This window comes from Heterodontus francisci, chromosome 20, assembly GCF_036365525.1.
Source record: "Heterodontus francisci isolate sHetFra1 chromosome 20, sHetFra1.hap1, whole genome shotgun sequence".
In the NCBI taxonomy this organism is placed as follows: Eukaryota; Metazoa; Chordata; class Chondrichthyes; order Heterodontiformes; family Heterodontidae; genus Heterodontus; species Heterodontus francisci.
Genome location: NC_090390.1, coordinates 68,730,768 through 68,750,786, shown reverse-complemented (window position 1 = coordinate 68,750,786; position 20,019 = coordinate 68,730,768). Strand labels below are relative to the sequence as shown.

Genomic DNA, 20,019 nt, shown 5'->3' with positions numbered 1-20,019 from the left:
GATCCATCTCGGCCTCCTCCTGAGGTCTCCAGCCTCACAGCTGCCAGTCTTCAGCCAATTCGATTCACTCCATGCGATATCAAGAAATGGCTGAAGGCACTTGATACAGCAAAGGCAATGCACCCTGACAACATTCCGGCTGTAGTACTGAAGACTTGTGCTCTAGAACTAGTCGCATCCCTAACGGAGCTGTTCCAGCACAGCTACAACACTGGCCTCTACTCAGGCAGGACAAATCCAATCAGGTCAATTACTGTCCCAACATCTACTCTCGATCATCAACCATGTCATGGAAGGTGTTGTCGACAGTGCTATCAAGCGGCACTTGCGCAGCAATAACCTGCTCACCGATGCTCAGTTTAGGTTCTGCCAGGGCCAGTCAACTCCTGTCCTCATTTCAGCCTTGGTCCAAATATGGACAAAAGAGCTGAATTCCAGAGGTGAGTTGAAAGTGATCACGCTTAATATCGAGGAGGCATTTGAATGAGCATGGCATCAAGGAGCCAATGGGAATTGGGGAAAACTCTCCGCTGGTTGTAGTCATACCTAGCACAAGGAAGATGGTTGTGATTGTTGGAGGTCAATCAACTCGGTGCCAGGACATTGCTGCAGAAATTGCTCAGGATCATGTCCTCAGCCCAACCATCTTCAACTGCTTCATTGACATTCCTTCCATCATAAGGTCAGAAGTGAGAATGTTCGCTGATGATTGTGTTCAGTGTTCAGAACCATTCACGATTGCTCAGATACTGAAGCAGTCCATGACCACATGTAGCAAGACCTGGACAATGTTCAGGCTTGGGATGATGTGCGGTATGAGTGTTACTTGCCACGTAAATGCCAGGCAATGACCATCTCCAACAAAAAAGAATATAACCATCTCCCCTTGACGTTCAATTCCCCACCATCAACATTCTGGAGGTTACCATGGACTAGAAACTTAACCAGACCAACCATATAAATACTGTGGCTGCAAGAGCAGGTCAGAGGCTAGGAATTCTGTGGCAAGTAACTAACCTCCTGATTCCCCAATGCCTGTCCACCATCGACAAGGCACAAGTCAGGAATGTAATTGAATACTCTCCACTTGCCTGGATGAGTGCAGCTCCAAGCAACACTCAAGAAGCTCAACACCATCCAAGACAAAGCAGCCCACTTGATCGGCACCCCATCTACCACCTTAAACGTTCACTCTCTCCACCACTGGTGCACAGTGACAACAGTGTGCATCATCTACAAGATGCACTGTAGCAACTCACCATGCCTCCTTCAACAGCACCTTCCAAACTCTCAACCTCTACCACTTAGAAGGACAAGGGCAGCAGGCACATGGGAACACCGCAGCCTGCAAGTTCCCTTCCAAACCACACATCATCCTGACTTGGAAATATATCGCCATTCCTTCACTGTCGCTCAGCCAAAAACCTGGACCTCCCTCCCTATCAGCACTGTGGGTGTACCTATACTAGACGGACTGCAATGGTTTGAGAAGGCAGCTCACCACCACTTCTCAAGGGCAACTAGGGATGGGCAATAAATGCTGGTCTAACCAGCGATGCTCACATCCCATGAAACTAATTTTAAAAAGGTAATGGAATACTTAATTTTTAGCAACAGTAAAAGGCCACTAGGCCCATTAATACCTTTCTATTGATCTTAACCTCATACCTGCTTTCTCACCATTTTTAAAAATTTCTCCAGAAACATATCTTTCTCTTTGCTACCCATTTGTACTATCTGATTCTGTTCCATTCCTTGATAACTTATTCTACAATTCTTTACTTTTTTCCTGCCATAAATTTTGTCGAACTTTACTACTTCTAATTTCATAATCTTTAACTATTTATGATCAATGTGGTAAGCAGAAAATTTGTCAAAGCCTTTCATAATATGGACAAGGCAAGATTTCAGGATGACTTTAGTTGAAGTTTTCAGAAGAGGACAAAACCAACCTCTCATAACTTAGGTGCTGATAGTCAGGATCATGATGGTTACTAGTCTCCTCATTGGCAATATGATTTGGTGAATAGATGTGCATGCAGTACTCCAGATGGGATCTGTGTAACAACGATGTGATCATTTTTGATTTATACTTTTAAGTCTCTGCTAAAGCAACTAGGTACCTTTTTTTTGCCATCTTAACTGCAGACAAACACTGAGCGAATGATTTCAACATTTTATCCAAAGTAGCACCAAGATCACTTTTCCAGTCAGTCTGCTGTATAACTGCCCTAGTTAGGACCTTTTTGATTTTCTTTGTAACTAATTTGTTTGTAGTTTCCTAGGTATGTTGTGACCCTTTTTAAATAAGAGATTGTAATCCACTTCTGAATACTCCAAAATTTGATCAACTTTAAAAAGGAAATGTGGATTTATTTCCTTAAATAGGTCAAAGCTAGCAGAACAATTTTATTTTCAAAATTATGTCCGCAGTGGGGATTTCAGAGTTTGATGAACTTCTTGGGCGCAAGTTTCAGATTTCTTCTGACAGCAATTTTGAAAAGGCATGAGGTTCAGCTCTCTGTATAGTGGAGACTTTGGAAGGATGAAGATTGCTGTATGTAATTTCACTTTACAGTAGCTATCATTTTCTACATTGTAAAATTTTTTTTATCTAAAGTGGCATTTTAGAAAGTGCAACTGCTGATTGTTCTAAAGCTGCTTGTCTGTCTAATATTAGTATAGAGAAAGTGATGGAATTTTTATGCTAGCTGCAGATGCAAAGCGTTTCCATGTTTGGTAAGATTTGTTTTTAATGGCACACTAAGGATTGTGGTAGCATTTTCCATCATGTCCAAAAATATAAAGGAATGGAATTTTTATCCAGAATATACTGGAGGTCAGCTTGTGCAATTAGGCTTAAATTCTGTATCTTAGTTAATTTTGAATATTTTAACAGTCAAGTCAACAACTGATGTGATGTTGAACTAATAGCTAGTGTACATTCATTAATTTTAAGCGTGCTGTAATAATCAGGTACAGAGATACTGTAACTTGTCATGTGAAATGTCGTTGCATTACTAAATCTTTGTGGTAAAGTCCCAGATGGTTTGGTACTGCGTGCCGTCTGATATGACTATAGGTTATAGTTCAGAATTAATTTCATATTGATGTAGATGCAAGAAATGTTAAATATGGGGAAGGATACACAAAAATAAAAACAAAGTGCTGGAAGAAGTCAGCAGATCTGGCAGCATCTTTGAAGAGAGAAACAGAGTTAACGTTTCAGGTCTGTGACCTTTCAGCAGAACTGATATACGTAGGATACACAGACATGTAAACATCCTGGATGTGTTATCATACAAGTGTGTTTATCCATATCTATCTGTATAATTATCTTTCTTTATAAAATGCAAACTTTGTCTTTCTTGACTCCTATTATGCATGCATCCCCTTGCTGAACTAAGAAGTGCTTCTAAAAGAGGGAGGGAAAAGGTTTTAATTGTGAAAACTGTATATTTTGTAAAATATGTAATTTCTTACCATTGCTCACCTGAAATCATCCTTCAGGAGTTATAGTGCTTATCTTGCTTGCTGCTCACCAGTATATTTGTGTAGTTTTATATCAGACTTCACCTGAAATAGTTGTACTACAATTTGGAAAGAACAATTGGTATGTCCTCAATATTGTTTAGCCTTCGTCAAATTAGCTTAGCTCACTTGGTATTGAAATCCAGTATTAACTTTGTGAAATTAGTTTACAAGAATTTGGCTTGCAACCCATCATTTGAGACTGCCCATCTCCAAAATGGAAACCAAAATAACCAATAGCTGTAAGTAGTGAATTAAAATAGAGTGGATAGTCAGAGACTTTTTCCCAGGGTGGAAAGGGCTATCACCAGGGGGCATAATTTTAAGGTGATTGGAGGAAGGTTTCGGGGAGATGTCAGAGGTAGGTTCTTTACACAGAGAGTGGTGGGTGCGTGGAATGCGTTGCCAGCGGTGGCAGTAGAAGCAGATACGTTAGGGGCATTTAAGAGACTCTTGGATAGGTACATGGATGATAGTAGAATGAAGGGTAGGTAGTTAGTTTGATCTTAGAGTAGGTTAAAGGTTCGGCACAACATCGTGGGCCGAAGGGCCTGTACTGTGCTGTACTGTTCTATGTTAAAATCTAGTCTTAGTGTTTCAACTGTTCACATTATACACTTGCAGTAGAGTCTAGTAGAAGGGGCTGTCTTGGTGTCTTTTAGAATGCCCGACTCAAGGCTACCCAAATAGGTACTCAGAACTACACAAAGAGCCCATTCACACAGTGCCAAAGGAAACCTTTCAAAGTCAGTCTCAAAGTCTTCATGAAGTTCTGCTTTATTAACATCAACACATGGGAAGCAGATGTCCACTCATGACCAAAATGGCGATTCATCATCAAAAATGGTGTCAAAACATTCCAATCAACAAGAGCAGCCACTGAGAGAGAACAGTGGGAGAGGCGGAGAAGGAGGGCAGCTGCTAGAGCCAACGATCTGCCACCACCTCTACCAGCCGACAGCCGATGACTTCACGGTAGGAGAGCCTGTAAGACTAAGGTGGGACTCGTAAGCCATCTACAAACCCACAGTCAGCACTGACATCTTACTTTCACCCAGCCATCCACAAAAAAGAATCATCTTCGACACCATATTGCAAAGGCCAATGGCAGGCTGGAAAATTGGGAAACTTTTAAAGATCAACAAAAGGTTACTAAAAAGTAATAAAAAGAGCAAAGGTAAATTATGAAAGAAAACTGGCGCAAAATATAAAAACAGATAGCAAAAGCTTCTATAAGTATATAAAAGGGATAGAGTAGCTAAAGTGAATGTTGGTCCCTTGGAGGATGAGACTGGGGAGTTAACAGTGGGGAACACAGAAATGGTGGAGAGACTAAATCAGTATTTTGCCTCCGTTTTCACGGTGGAGGACACCATTACCATCCCAATAGTAACAGGCAATGTGGGGATTATAGAAAGGGAGGAACTTAGAACAATCATCATCACTAGGGAAAAAGTACTGAGCAATCTATTGGGATTGAAGGCAGACAAGTTCCCAGGGCCATATGGCCTACATCCTAGGGTCTTAAAGGAAGTGGCAGCGGAGATAGTGGATCCGTTGGTTATAATATCCCAAAATTTCCTGGGTGGGAGGAAGGTTCCAGTGGATTGGAAAAATGCTAATATAATGCCCTTATTCAAAAAGGGAGGGAGGCAGAAAGTAGGAAAGTATAGACCAGTTAATTTAACATCTGTCATTGGAAAATTGTTGGAATCCATTATTAAGCAAGTAATAACAGGACATTTAGAAAGTCAAAATGCAATCCATCAGAGTCAGCATGGTTTTATAAAGGGTAAATCATGTTTGACTAATTTGCTAAGAGTTCTTCGAAGATTTAACAAGTAAAGTGGATAATGGGGATCCTGTAGATGTAGTATATCTGGACTTCCAGAAGGCATTTGATGAGGTGCTGCACACAAGATTAATACACAAGGTAAGATCACATGGGGTTAGGGGCAATTTATTGGCTTGGATAGAAGATTTGCTAACCAACAGAAAACAGAGTCAGGATAAATGGTTCTTTTTCTGGTTGGCAAGATGTAATTAGTGGGGTGCCACAGGGTTCGGTCCTCGAGCCCCAACTATTTACAATCTATATTAATGACTTGGATGCAGGGATATAAGATACCATCGCCAAATTTGCAGATGACACTAAAATAGGTGGGATAGTAAGTTGCAATAAAGAAATCAGAAATTTACAAATGGATTTGGATAGGTTAGGTGAATGAGCTAAAATTTGGCAGATGGATAAGTGTGAGGTTATCCATTTTGGTCGAAAGAATAGAAAGGCAAATTATTATCTAAATGGAGAGAAACTTCAGAGTGCTTCGGTGCAGAGGGATCTGAGTATCCTCGTGCATGATTTGCAGAAAGCTAGTATCCTCCCACATGCCAAAGACTTGCAGGTTGATAGGTAAATTGGCTATTATAAATTGCCCCTAGTATAGGTAGGTGGTAGGGAAATATAGGGACAGATGGGGATGTGGTAGGAATATGGAATTAGTGTAGGATTAGTGTAAATGGGTGGTTGATGGTCGGCACAGACTCAGTGGGCCGAAGGGCCTGTTTCAGTGCTGTATCTCTAAGAAGGTACAGCAGGTAATAAGGAAGGCAAATGGAATTTTGGCATTTATTGCTAAAGGGATAGAGCATAAAAGTAGGGAAGTGTTGCTGCAACTGTACAAGGCATTAGTGAGACCGCAGCTGGAGTATTGTGTACAGTCTTGGTCCCCTTATTTGAGGAAGGATGTAATCGCATTGGAGGCAGTTCAGAGGAGCTTCACTAGATTGATTCCAGGGATGAGGGGTTTGTCTTATGAAGAGAGATTGAGCAGTTTAGGCCTTTACTCTCTAGAGTTTAGAAGAATGAGAGGAGATCTAATTGAGGTATATAAGATGATTAAGGGGATTGACAAAGACATAGAGAGGATGTTTCCTCTGGTGGGGCAATCTAGAACGAGAGGTCATCGTTTTAGGATAAGGGGTAGCAGATTTAAAACTGAGATGAGGAGATTTTACTTCTCTCAAAGGGTCGTGAGTCTGTGGAATACACTACCCCAGAGTGCGGTGGATGCTGGGACATTGAATAAATTTAAGGAGGAGATAGACAGATTTTTAATTAGTAATGGGTTGAAGGGTTATGGAGAACAGGCAGGAAAGTGGAGTTGAGGTCGAGATGAGATCAGCCATGATCGTATTGAATGGCGGAGCAGGCTCGAGGGGCTGAATTGCCTACTCCTGCTCCTTGTTCTTATGACACGAGGGATTGCCAATGATGATGACAGTCAAGTAATATTGCAAAAAAAATAGAAGTAAGCCTGTATGTGGATTTTTTTCTTTTATTCATTAATGGGATGTGGGTGTTGCTGGCTAGGCCAGCGTTTATTGCCCATCCCTAATTGCCCTTGAGAAGGTGGTGGTGAGCTGCCTTGAACCTCTGCAGTCCATGTCAGGTAGGTACACTCACAGTGCTGTTAGGAAGGGAGTTTCTGGACTTTGACACAGCGACAATGAAAGAATGGCGATATAGTTCCAAGTCAGGATGGTGTGACTTGGAGGAGAACTTGCAGGTGGTGATGGTCCCATGCATTTTCTGCCCTTGTCCTTCCAGTTGGTAGAGGTCGTGGGTTTGGAAGGTGCAGTCTCAGGAGCCTTGGTGCGTTGCTGTAGTGCATCTTGTAGATGGTACACACTGATATGTCTGTATAGTAAGTTAACTAAAATTCTGTTTCTTTTAAAAACAGTAAACAAAGACAAAACTTGACATCGATCAAGGCTGTCTTAGAGAACGCAGATAATATCTGAAAATACTAAGGGGATTATAATAAAGGAGGTCGCTTGGAAATAATTCAGTTTATATCATACATGAATGATTTTAAATTTTAATTTCAAATTTTTTATTTACTGAGTTGAGTACAAGTTAATGTCCTTAGCCTGCTACTATAAACAAAATCTACATATTTGTCATATGATGGTAACCTGGGAGACGAGACCTTATTTCAAATTCCCTTCTTGCTGAATGAATTTAATGTAGCAAAAGTAGTAGGAATAAAAATAGAAGGCGCTTAAGTCTGTCATGTGATGGTTAATATTTGAGCTGAAGGCATGTCATTGATAATAAAAGACTGAAAATTAGATGACAAAACTGTCCAAAATACAAGATGCAAATTCTTAAGCCAGACAAATTTTTAAAAATTAAGTTTTATACTTAATGCATTATGCTAAGACCTGAGTACATTACAAACTGTACCCAACTTCAGTGTACTGATACCTGCATAAATATTTTTGATATTCTCATTACTCTGCCTGAGTCACACTCTTTTTATATAAAATATGTAATCAAAATATCCAAAAGGCCCTTCATCTGAACATAGAAAAACAATTAAGCATTTGGTTTTTTTTTAATATACAGTGTACAGTCCTAGTATCTCTTTTTTGACAATTGCTTTAGACTAATCCTAATGCATAAAGTGGACATGTACCTTAAGGAATGGTAACTATACAATGTGTATATGTAACCACAGCCATTACGTTTTTAAAGAAGATAATGTTTCTCCTTTAAAAATGCGATGACTGTAATTATTTTACTTCACACTATGGTGCTGAGCTAACCTGAGTCTAAGACGGCCTTAATATTTGTAATTGTATCAGTTCATATCCACAATAACAAGTTCTATGTTCTGTGTTTTAGGTGGTTCAAATTAGAGTCTAAACAAGGAAAGAAGTCAAAAGAAAGAGGCGCAATCCAAGTTTGCATCCAGTTTATGCGAAACAACATGACTGCAAGTATGTTTGATCTTTCCATGAAGGATAAAACAAGGTCCCCTTTTGCCAAACTGAAAGACAAAATGAAGGGAAGGAAAAACGATGCCACTTTTTCTGACCATTCCTCTGCAATCATTCCAAGTACAACATCTGCTAACCCTGATCAAGAAGCTTTGGAAATAGATAAACAGCTCAAATCAAAGCCAAAAAGAGCCTTCCTATTGGGACCTCAAAGACTACTATCTGCCCAGTCAATGTCAGATTTACCTGGTCCCCGCCCATCACTGGAAAAAATTAAATCCAATACCATAGGCCATGTAGTCTACAAACCTCCTCCTTCAGATTCTCTTCACACCTGTGAAGAAAGGGGTAAGTCTGTTCACAAAAAGCTAATTATATTGTTTTTAAATACACATTTCAATTCACTTTTTTTTTAAAAAGTGGTCTAAAACTAACTTGCTTCCTAACGTAGGCAATATCTTCAGGTTTGGCTTTTATGAGCTTTTAAGACTAATCTGTATAGGATAGAGAAAACATTGGCAGTAAGTAGAAAAAATGAAAACAAAGTATAATACAGAATGACTGCATGAATTAATAGCAAAACATGCAACATCATGAAACAGTTTACTTGTGGTAGGGAGTTTTTATTATAGTTTTTGAACTGATTTGAATTGAAACTATTTTACTGTAACCTGGATTAAGCACCCATCTCCTGATGTGGCCGCGATACTTTCTGAAACAAGCAAGTCATGTAAGCCCGTAGAGGGCTGAATTTTACCGGCCCCTCAATGCCGCAGGTCGTAGCACGGGGGCAGGTAAAGTTCTGCGGGGAGAGGCCCGCCTGAACCCGCGCCATCGAGAAGGGCCGCCACAAATTACCGGCGGCAGGGGGAGCCCTGATGTGGCTCCCCCCCACCCCCCCCTCCCATGTCGCAAGGCAGCAGCACCCCAATTAGAATATGTTAAACGGTACTTACCTCTGCAGATTATGCAGCCCGCCACCTTTTCATGGACACTTCCTGATTTTACTTTGAACGGGCGGCCGTCACGTGCTGACCCGTTCAGATTTGAACAGCCAACAGGTCATCGGAGGCAGAAGGTTTCGCGACAGAAGGCAAGTTCCATTCTCCGGGGTCTCGCTCTGCATTCATAAAGGGAGGGGGGGATTACAGGGGTCTCACTCTGCATACTGGGTTGGTGGGGGGTTGCACAGGGGTCTCACTCTGCAGAACCAGGAGGGAGGGGGGAATCACGGGGTCTCACTCTGTATACTGGAAGGGAGATGGGGGGATTACAGGGGTCACAGCTCTGCAATCTTGAAGGGTGGAGGGAGTGTGGGATTACTGGAGGGAAAGCTCTGCAGGCATGAAGGGAGGTACTGTGTACCCTCTCTCTGTAAACAGTGTACACTCTGCATTTGTTTGTGTTTGTGAAGAAGCGATGGCACTCTCGTCACCCTGCGTGTGGGGAGGGTGCCCGAAAGGATAGGAGCATGATGGTTATATGGATGGTGGGGGCAATCGATTCAGCTGGTAAGATCTTGATGCGGTCATGCTGTGCTATTCTGTTGGCCAAGATGGGCAATGCCATGACATGGCACATAGTTGATCCAGGAAAGCAGCTGATGTACCCATCAACACCAATCCCTGCCCTGTTAGGAACCTTTGAATACATGAAGGGTTCAACATTATTTATCACATGGAAATAGGCATATCTCAGCCTACATTGTGTGATCCTCTGCTCGTGAGGATCCGTATGCACCAGAGGCAAATCTATAGGCAGATGCGATCCACGTAGAGGCCCCCAGTCATGAACAGCAGCCCCCAAAGGGAGCTCACCATTACGATTGCCTTGCATTTACAGGCCCCACATAGAAGCATAGAAAATAGGAGCAGGAGTAGGCCATTTGGCCCTTCGGGCCTGCTCTGCCATTCAAAAAAGATCATGGCTGATCGCCTAATTCAGTACCCTGTTCTCACTTTCTCCCCATATCCCTTGATCCCTTTGGCATTAAGAAATATATCCATCTCCTTCTTGAATATATTGACATGCCATCGGATGTCAGAGTACCTGTGTCACAGGCGATTGCACATGTAGAGAGGGTGGCGACACGTCTCCGTGCTGAAAGAGCGCTTTCAATGCCTGGATGGATAGGGTGATGCCCTGTAGTACGGGCCAGAAAGGCCAGCTCCTTTCTTTGCTGCTCTGCACAACTACGCACCCAATAGGGGCCAGGCCTAGCATGATGAGGAGAGAAGTCAACAGGATTCCTTCTTAGACTATGAGGACGCTGAAGACCTACAAAATGAAAGACGCATGGGAGGGCAGATGGCACCCAGGCTCTGCGCGCAGCACTAGCATTGAGGTAGGGATGTACGGCTTATCGGACAAAGGCTGTCTGCTCCAACATGAGCTCTGCAGGCCATGCACCACCCTCTCTCACCTGCTGTGCACCAGTCCACATCTGCAGCATCCCTATGTAAACCATTAGAGGCGGCAGCTGACTGAGCCAATGTCCATGTCACTGCATCCGTGGAGACGCTGATGAGTAATGGTGGCATGGCAATGTTAATGCATACGTTGGCTCTTCTGAAGGGCCAACAGTGGCAAAGGGATGTGACATTGGCGCTACATGCTGGCACACATCATTCACACAGAGAAAAGGACACGTATGTTGGTGAGGAACATTTAGTGAAAGACGTACTTACATTTCTGTGACACCCGTGCATTCCCATTTGAGTCAGTGTGTTCTCTGTAAACGGAGAGGTTGCCCCTTCTTGGTGCAACATCTGCGCTAGCATCCTGACTGGAGGATGGCTGCTGATCTGATTGCCCTTTGGCTGTGGATGACCCTGTGCACACGAGGCCTAGCGGACCCCAGCTGGCTGGAGGAGTGCTTGTGCATCCCCTTCCGGCATTGGACCCTTTGATAGCAGATGGCCCCAAGGCTATTCACTTCCTCTGTCATCACCAGCCAGACTGCCTTGTTCAGGCGGGAGGGCCTCTTCTTACCGTCGCTGGTGAAAAGGACCTCCCATCTTGCCCACACAGCCTGGACGAGAGTGAGCAGGGAGGCATCGCTGAACTTTGGAGCGAACCTAGAGTACCCCTCTGCCATCCTCGGCTTTTGGTGTAGTCCTTTAAATGCAAAGGTGACTCCACCATGTAACTGCTTTAAATTCTGGCTGCAAGGTTTGTCTTGCACATATTTGAAAACCAACGCAGGACTAGTGAGGAAATCTGTGCTGTTGTCATGGTTTTTCAACTATTACACATCGACATGTGTTCACGAACACTTTGCTTCTGCAGCAGCTGATCATATTTATTGTAATATTTCTAGTTGGCAATGCATCTAGAATATGAACATATTTTTCTGTTTTTTTTTAACAAAGATCATATATTGCAGTTACATGTATTTTCACATAACAGTTTGCAGAGAAATGAATACAGATTCCAAATGCATATTAGTCTGTGGCTTTTCACAGTCAGATGATTAGATGTTCATGGTAGGTAATTGTTCTTCAATTATGTTTTTTTTTTCTGTTGTGTATTTGCCTTTGATGGTATATTTTAGTCTCATGTCCTGGAATGTGCCAAATTAAGATTATTCACCCAGGTGCAGCACGCCTACAAGAAGGAATGTTACACTTGAGTGGAAGAAGAGGATCGCAACTTCACAGGACACTGGGACACAGCAGGGTAAATATATGGCAGCAAAGCAGAAAGTGCTGGGGTAACTCGGCAGGTCAGGCAGCATTGTGGAGAGAAACAGAGTTAACTTTCAGGTCTGTGAACTTGGTCAAGTTAATTCTGCCTGACCTGCTGAGTTTCTCCAGCACTTTTTGCTTTGCTGCCAGATAGACAGCAGCCCACTCTTCAGCAGTCAGGTACGTATTTCTTTACAGTTGTCAGGAAGCAGGTGCTGGAGCGCTTAAAATAGGGCCATAGCACAGCTGTCAAAATCTCTCGCACTGCGCCGAATGCCCCGCCTCTCCCCATGTAATAGTTGAGGGGTGGGGGGGGGGTGGTGTTGTGAAGAGACTCGGCGCAGTGATGCTAATGAGCCCCCGCACATAATATCGCGGGGGCTCTGCGGCGGCCGCTAAATGCGGGCACCCTGCTGTGTTGAAAGGGCGCCCAAATAAAATTCAGCCCAGAATCTCTCTTTGGACTGAGTGTTTCTGTGTATGTAATCCGTTTGGTTTGTACATCTGCCTGCTTTATACACCTGTTGTATTTTTGAGCACCAAACCAATACCAATTCCTGCTGTTTGTCTAAAAGTGGAAGAGTGAGATGGGAGCCATTGTTACCAGGGGAAAAAACAGACACTGACCCAAGGAAGGAAAGGTCAGAAGATTAGTAAAAGTAGATTTTATGAAGGTCTTAAAGGAGATGACAGTGGTGGAGGGGGTTTAGGGAGGTAATTCCATAGTATGGAAATTAGGCAGCTGAAAACACACCCACCAGTGTTCAGGAGAGGGATAAGTAAGTGCACATATACCACCAGGCCCTTTTGCTCCTGCAACCCCTTTAGAATTAAACCCTTTAATTTATATTGCCTCTCTTCGTTCTTCCTACCAAAATGAATCACTTCGCACTTTTCTGCATTAAATTTCATCTGCCACTTTAGGAAGGATGTGAAGGCATTAAAGAGGGTGCAGAAAAGATTCACTAAAATTGTTCTAGGGGTGAAGAGCTTCAGTTATGTGGATAAGTTGGAGAAGCTGAGGCTGTTCTTCTTCCAGAAGAGAAGATTAAGAGAATTGATATACATGCTCAAAATCATGAGTGGTCTGGACAGAGTAGATAGGGAGAAATTGTTCCCATTGGCAGTAGAATCCAGAACCAGAGGACACTGATTTAAGGTGATAGGCAAAAGAAGCAACAGCGACATGAGGAAAAGCTCTGTTTTTACATGTCGGTGGTTAGGATCTGGATTGCACTGCCTGAGAGTGTGGTGGGGGCAGCTTCAATCGAGGCTTTCAAAAGAGAACTGGATAAATCCAAAGAGAAAATTTTCAGCGCTCCGGGTAAAAGAAGAATGGCATGGACACTGCGTGGCTCTTGCAGAGAAATGGCATGGACACGATGGGCCAAATTGCCGCCTCCTATGCTGTAATGATTCTGTGATAAGTATGAGGCTGGAGTCAGGGAAACAACCAGTTGGTGGTTGGAGGTTGTAGTTCCAGGGGACGTTACAGATGGAGAGAACTGGGATCATCAAGGGATTTTAACACCAAGATGAGAATTTTAATTGGGGTCTTTGGGGAAAGGGAGCCACTACAGGTCATCAAGAACTGATGTGATGGGTGAGAATGACTTGGTGTCTGATAGAATATGGGTATCCGAGTTTTGAAACAGCTGCAGTTTACTGATTGGAAGAGCACTGGAGTAAACGCGTGTCAAGATGAGGGGGCCAGAGGCATGTTGGCTGAAGTAGAGGGGAAGGCAAGTGGTGTTATGGGGATGTAAGCAGGTGGTCTTTGTGATGGAGAAGATGTAGGGTGAGAAATTCTGTTAATAACTTTAGCGTGCATTTTCATGCTTGAGCAATCATTAAGCCTGGTCAGGTAGAGGTTGAAGTCTGTAGTGAGAGTACAGAGTTTGTTCGGATCTGAAGACATGCTTTACTCTTCCCACTGTTTAGTTGGAGAAAATTACAACTCATCTAAAATAAAATGTTGAACAAGCAGTTTTGCAGTAGAGAAACAGTTGGGAAATAGAGAAATCAGAGCTGGTTGTCATCAGCATACATGCAAAAGCGATCCCAAGTCTATAGATGATGTCTCCAAGGGGCTGCCTGTTCATGAGAAAGAAGAGGGGCCAAGGATGAATCTCTACCTTTCATTCCCTTTTGCCACATACTCTAGTCTGATTTTATGTAGTCCTTAAAGACTACGAACACTTAGAATTCTGGATCATAAGACAGCCCCTTCTTAACCTACTTTGAGGAAAGTTTGAGCAGGTTGAGCCGATATTCATTGGCCTTTAGAATAATGAGAGGAGATCTTATTAAAACACAAGATTCTGAGGGGGCTTGACAAGGTAGATGCTGAGAGGATGTTTCCCCTTGTAGGGGAATCTCGAACTAGGGGTTACAGTTTCAGAATAAGGGGTCTCCCATTTAAGATGGAGATGAGGAGGAATTTCCTCTGAGGGTTGTTAATCTTTGGAATTCTCTACCCCAAAGAATAGTGAGGCTGGGTCATTGAATGAATAGCTTCATGGTTGAGCTAGACAGAATTTTGATCTACAAGGGAGTCGAGGGTTACGGGGGAGCAGGCAGGAAAGTGAGGTTGAGGCCACAGTCAGATCAACCTTGATCTTATTGAATGGCAGAGCAGGCTCGGGAGGGGGGAGGCGAATGGCCTCCTCCTGCTTCTCGTTCTTACAATAAGCTTTAGTATTTAAGATTGTGAAATATTCCTTTAAAATTAGTTAAATCTTGATGATTGTAGGAACAATATAAAAGTAATGGCCAAATTGCAGTGTAGATTCACTAGGATGTTACCAGGGAAAATGGTTCAAAGGAGGAATAAGAAGGATTTATAAAGAGAGGCTTGGGTTTTTTCCTCCTTTATTAGGATTATGATGGGATGAGTAGAGATAGATGTTTCTGTTGGTCAGCAAGATAGTAATGAGGGGTTAGTTTTCCACAGATGGTTGTTAGAATGTGGAATAACTAGCCACAAACTATTGAAGTGGAGTCCAAGAGTGCTTTTAAAAAGCAGTTTTGATAGTTCCTTGAACCAGGGTCTATCCTATTCTATGGTATGGATTATAATGAGATTAGACTAAGTTGATTCATGAAGGATAAGTACTGGTGTCCACTTGATGGACTGAATGATTTGTTTCTCTGATGTAACATTCTTTTGATTCTATAAGTAGCTCCAATACTGGAAAGTTTACTGTTAACTGAAATTTAGGATTATTCCTCCTACTGTGATTAATGAGGAAAATGCAGTTTCAACCAGTGAATAAAAGTTTGAAGTTTTCGACCACAACATATATTTATATAGCACTCTTAATGTAGTAACTGGCCCAAGGCGCTTCACAGGAGCGTTATCAAACAAATTTGACACTGAGCCACATGAGCTATTAAGGCAGGTGACAAGCTTGGAAAAGGGGTTGGTTTGTATAAGTGTCTTAAAGGAGGAAAGGAAGGTAGAGATTTAGGGAGGGAATTTCAGATCTTAGGCTCTAGGCAGCTGAAGGCAGATCTACCAGTAGTGGGGCGATTTAAAGTCTGGGTGTGCAAGAGGCCTGAATCGGAGGAGTGCAGAAATCTGAGAGTTGTAAGGTTGGAGGAGGTTAGAGAGGTGGGAAGGGGTGAGGCTATGGAGAGATTTGAAAACGAGGAAGATGAGAGGCTGGCCAGGGGCAAGTCAGAATAATCAAGTCTAGAGGTAACAAAAGCATGAATGAGGGTTTCAGCAGCAAATGAGCTGAGGCAGTCTGCGCTTTAAATCCTGATGGTATTGGGACATAGCCTTCTCTGCTCTAAAGGTGATAATTGCTAAGAGGAGATTCGATAAGTGTTTCCATTAGCTGAAGGGCTGATAACCAGAGGGCACAGATTTTTAAGGTGATTGACAAAAGAACCAGAGGTAACATGAGGAAAACCTTTTTTTTTTACACCACAAGCAGTTAGGATTTGGAATGCACTGTCTAATAGGATGGTGGATACAGATTCAATGGTAGCCTTCAAAAGAGAATTGGATAAATATTTAAAGGGGAAAGGAATATGGGGGACTGACTAACTGCATTGCTTTCTGAAAGAGCCAGCCCAGATTTGATGGGCAGAATGGCCATCTTTGCTGTACTGTTCTATAGTAGAGTGGGTTTAGATGAGGTGTGGAGAGGGAAGGGAGGTTTTTTTATTCATGTATGGGATGTGGGCATCGCTGGCCAGGCCAGCATTTATTGCCCATCCCTAATTGCCTTTGAAAAGGTGTTGGTGAGCTGCCTTCTTGAACCGCTGCAGTCCATGTGGGGTAGGTATACCCACAGTGCTGTTAGGAAGGGAGTTCCAGGATTTTGACCCAGCGACAGTGAAGGAACGGCGATATAGTTCCAAGTCAGGATGGTGTGTGACGTGGAGGGGAACTTGCAGGTGGTGGTGTTCCCATTCATTTGCTGCCCTTGTTCTTCTAGTTGGTAGAGGTCATGGGTTTGGAAGGTGCTGTCTAAGGAGCCTTGGTGCGTTGCTGCAGTGCATCTTGTAGATGGAACACACAGCTGCCACTGTGCGTCGGTGGTGGAGGGAGTGAATGTTTGCAGATGGGGTGCCAATCAAGTGGGCTGCTTTGTCCTGGATGGTGTCCAGCTTCTTGAGTGTTGTTAGAGCTGCACCCATCCAGGCAAGTGGAGAGTATTTAATCACGCTCCTGACTTGTGCCTTGTAGATGGTGGACAGGCTTTGGGGAGTCAGGAGGTGAGTTACTCGCCGCAGGATTTCTAACCTCTGACCTGCTCTTGTAGCCACGGTATTTATATGGCTACTCCAGCTCAGTTTCTGGTCAATGGTAGCCCCTAGGATGTTGATAGTAGGGGACTCAGCAACCGTAATGCCATTAAATGTCAAGGGGAGATGGTTAGATTCTCTCTTGTTGGAGATAGTCATTGCCTGGCACTTGTTTTTATTTATTTTTTTTATTTATAGATACAGCACTGAAACAGGCCCTTCGGCCCACCGAGTCTGCGCCGACCATAAACCACCCATTTATACTAATCCTACACTAATTCCATATTCCTACCACATCCCCACCTGTCCCTATATTTCCCTACCACCTACCTATACTAGGGGCAATTTATAATGGCCAATTTACCTATCAACCTGCAAGACTTTGGCATGTGGGAGGAAACCGGAGCACCCGGAGGAAACCCACGCAGACACAGGGAGAACTTGCAAACTCCACACAGGCAGTACCCAGAATTGAACCCGGGTCGCTGGAGCTGTGAGGCTGTGGTGCTAACCACTGTGCCGCGAATGTTACTTGCCACTTATCAGCCCAAGCCTGGATACTGTTCAAGTCTTGTTGCATTTCTACACGGACTGCTTCAGTATCTGAGGAGTCGTGAATGGTGCTGAACATTGTGCAATCATCAGCGAACATCGCCACTTCTGACCTTCTGATTGAAGGAAGGTCATTGATGAAGCAGCTGAAGATGGTTGGGCCTGAGGAACTCCTGCAGTGATGTCCTGGAGCTCAGATGATTGGCCTCCAACAACCACAACCATCTTCCTTTGCGCTAGGTATGACTCCAGCCAGCGGAGGGTTTTCCCCCTAATTCCTATTGACCTCCGTTTTGCTAGGGCTCCTTGATGCCATACTCGGTCAAATGCTGCCTTGATGTCAAGGGCAGTCACTCTCTCCTCACCTTTTGAGTTCAGCTCTTTTGTCCATGTTTGAATCAAGGCTGTAATGAGGTCAGGAGCTGAGTGGCCCTGGCGGAACCCAAACTGAGCGTCACTGAGCAGGTTATTGCTAAGCAAGTCCCGCTTGATGGCACTGTTGATAACACCTTGCATCACTTTACTGATGGGGCGGTAATTGGCCGGGTTGGACTTGTCCTGCTTTTTGTGTACAGAACATAGCATTCTGTAGTACAGGTTATTAAACCAATATTTTGTGCCACCATCATTTGTTTTGAGTTTACCATTACATTTCATAACATATAAGGGAACTGATCCATTAAGTATGCCAAACAAATTATAATTGTATTCGCTCTGTATTTGAAATTTTTGAAAAATCATCTTGTTCTGATCTGACATTCCTCTAATAAATCAAATTTTTTTCAAAGTATTTAACAAGTATTTGCTTTAAAATTGAAAGCCAAAAGTATAAAAAACTATTGCATTAAAATATTTTGCTTAAAAAACTCTATATTTGATAGGCATTTTCCACTTTTGGAAGTTGCTTTCTCAAGCTACTTTATCAGTTATTTGAGGTTTGCTGATGTGCAATTTAAATCGAAAATAGATTAAGGCTTAAATTAAAGTATTTTTCCCCAATTATAATCATTGCAGGAAGTGACTCCCTAGCAAAATCACCTCACAGGAGATCACAAAGCATGGACACCTCCAGAGTTGACCAATTTAACCTCATTCCTGACACAAAGAATGGGCGTGATCCAACAAAGTCACTAACTGATCCATTTTCAATCCAAGGCATGTATGTACCACAAAAGGCCGCAACACTGCCAAGAAGCAGAAATCCTTTTGACAGCAGTGAGTCGTGGGAGATCAGAGACGCAAGTTTAGAAGCTAGTATTACAGCAAATTACAGACATCCGGAAATTAAAAGGGAGGCCAAGAAAGACAAAGAGAAGGAAAAAATTAGCCTTTTTGCACGCGTGACTGGCAAGAAAGATGTCAAAAAGTTTGAAAAGACTACCAGCATGAAGTCAGATGGTTTTAGTGATGCAAAACCACTGAACCCATTTTCTGGAAGTTTTCATGGCAGTTTTGAATTTGATTCCAAAAATCCATTTGTTACAAACAATAACACAGTTGGTATGTCCAGGTGAGTAAGCTTTTTTTTTAAAAAAAACTTATCTTTGTCGAGTTATGCATCCAACTGTATATGATTATTACTACTGTGCAACTACAGTACTCAATGGTGATTACAATACAGTAAAACTCACTAATGGAGACCATCCAACATCATAGCTACCACTAAATTTAATATTTGAACATGTCTTGGATCATTGGCTGTAAAAACCATTTCAATTTGATTTAGATATGTTGTTACAAGCGTTTCATTACATATAGTACATTCCATAAGTAAAGACTAGTGATCTTTTGACTGCTCTTAATACAGATTATCTCAGAGTTCTGTGGTTGTAAGTACATAATTTTGAACAGACTAGTAATGGGTCCATCTTAAAGGCTCTCTGTTCCTTTTTATTTTAAAGATTAGCTTTTTAGCTTTGAATAATATAGACTTTTGCCAACTTGGCTATAAGTTAAAATTTTCATTAGTCGTGATCAAATTTGTTTTAACAATTTTATGAACGGGCATAATGCAGTATCTTCTCTCCCAGTGATCTGGGAGAGATCTGCATGCACTCATTAGCTAATTGGGTTAGAAGATCAAAAAAGGAGTCTTAATTGTTTTTCAAATTTGGCTACTAGAAATTGGATTTATGGGTGTTATTGTCAATAATTTAACCTCTTTAGCAGGTAGTTGTGAACTCCAAGTTGTAAAGTCAATGGATATTTAAAGCAAAGATGCAGCTGATTCTTGCAGGCAAATTTTAAATCCTAGTTTGGACCACTTGGACATTGTAGACAGACCTCTGCAAAATATGTATCTGAAGGTATATCTAATTTTTTCCTTCCTACTTGATTCATTTCAGTGGCATTCAAAGTTTAATTGAGAAAAAAATGTGAAGGATTGAGCCATAATACAGGATGTCTCCCAAGTTGCAAAGACTGAGAGATGAGGTATCCATTGGTGATGATTGTAACACCTAAATTTGATTTTAAAAGCATGACTACAGTAAGCGGAAAGGAAAAATTGAGGAGAGCTAGAAGTTATATGATTTGAGGTACTGGGAAAGGACAGTTTCGAGTAGGAGTTAACTGAGTCCTGATGTTTTAATACAGTGTGGGGAGAAAGTTTGCCATTTAGGAGGAACAAGGAAGTAAAATTCAGAACAGCACGGGCATTGTCATACCAGGCATACAAGTTCAAAATCAGTAAATCGAGTAAGAAAGG

At 42.4% G+C, this 20,019-nt stretch overlaps 1 protein-coding gene across 2 annotated transcripts in view; it reads left to right on the top strand.

The window, feature by feature from the left end:
- Window positions 1-20,019, top strand: part of LOC137380714 (rab11 family-interacting protein 2) — a 120,901-nt gene that overhangs the window by 62,949 nt on the left and 37,933 nt on the right. For both annotated transcript variants that reach the window (XM_068052985.1, XM_068052986.1), the window contains exons 2-3: window positions 8,222-8,664; window positions 18,327-18,822. In XM_068052985.1, coding sequence (XP_067909086.1) covers window positions 8,222-8,664; window positions 18,327-18,822 — 939 coding nt within the window. The remainder of the gene's footprint in view (window positions 1-8,221; window positions 8,665-18,326; window positions 18,823-20,019) is intronic.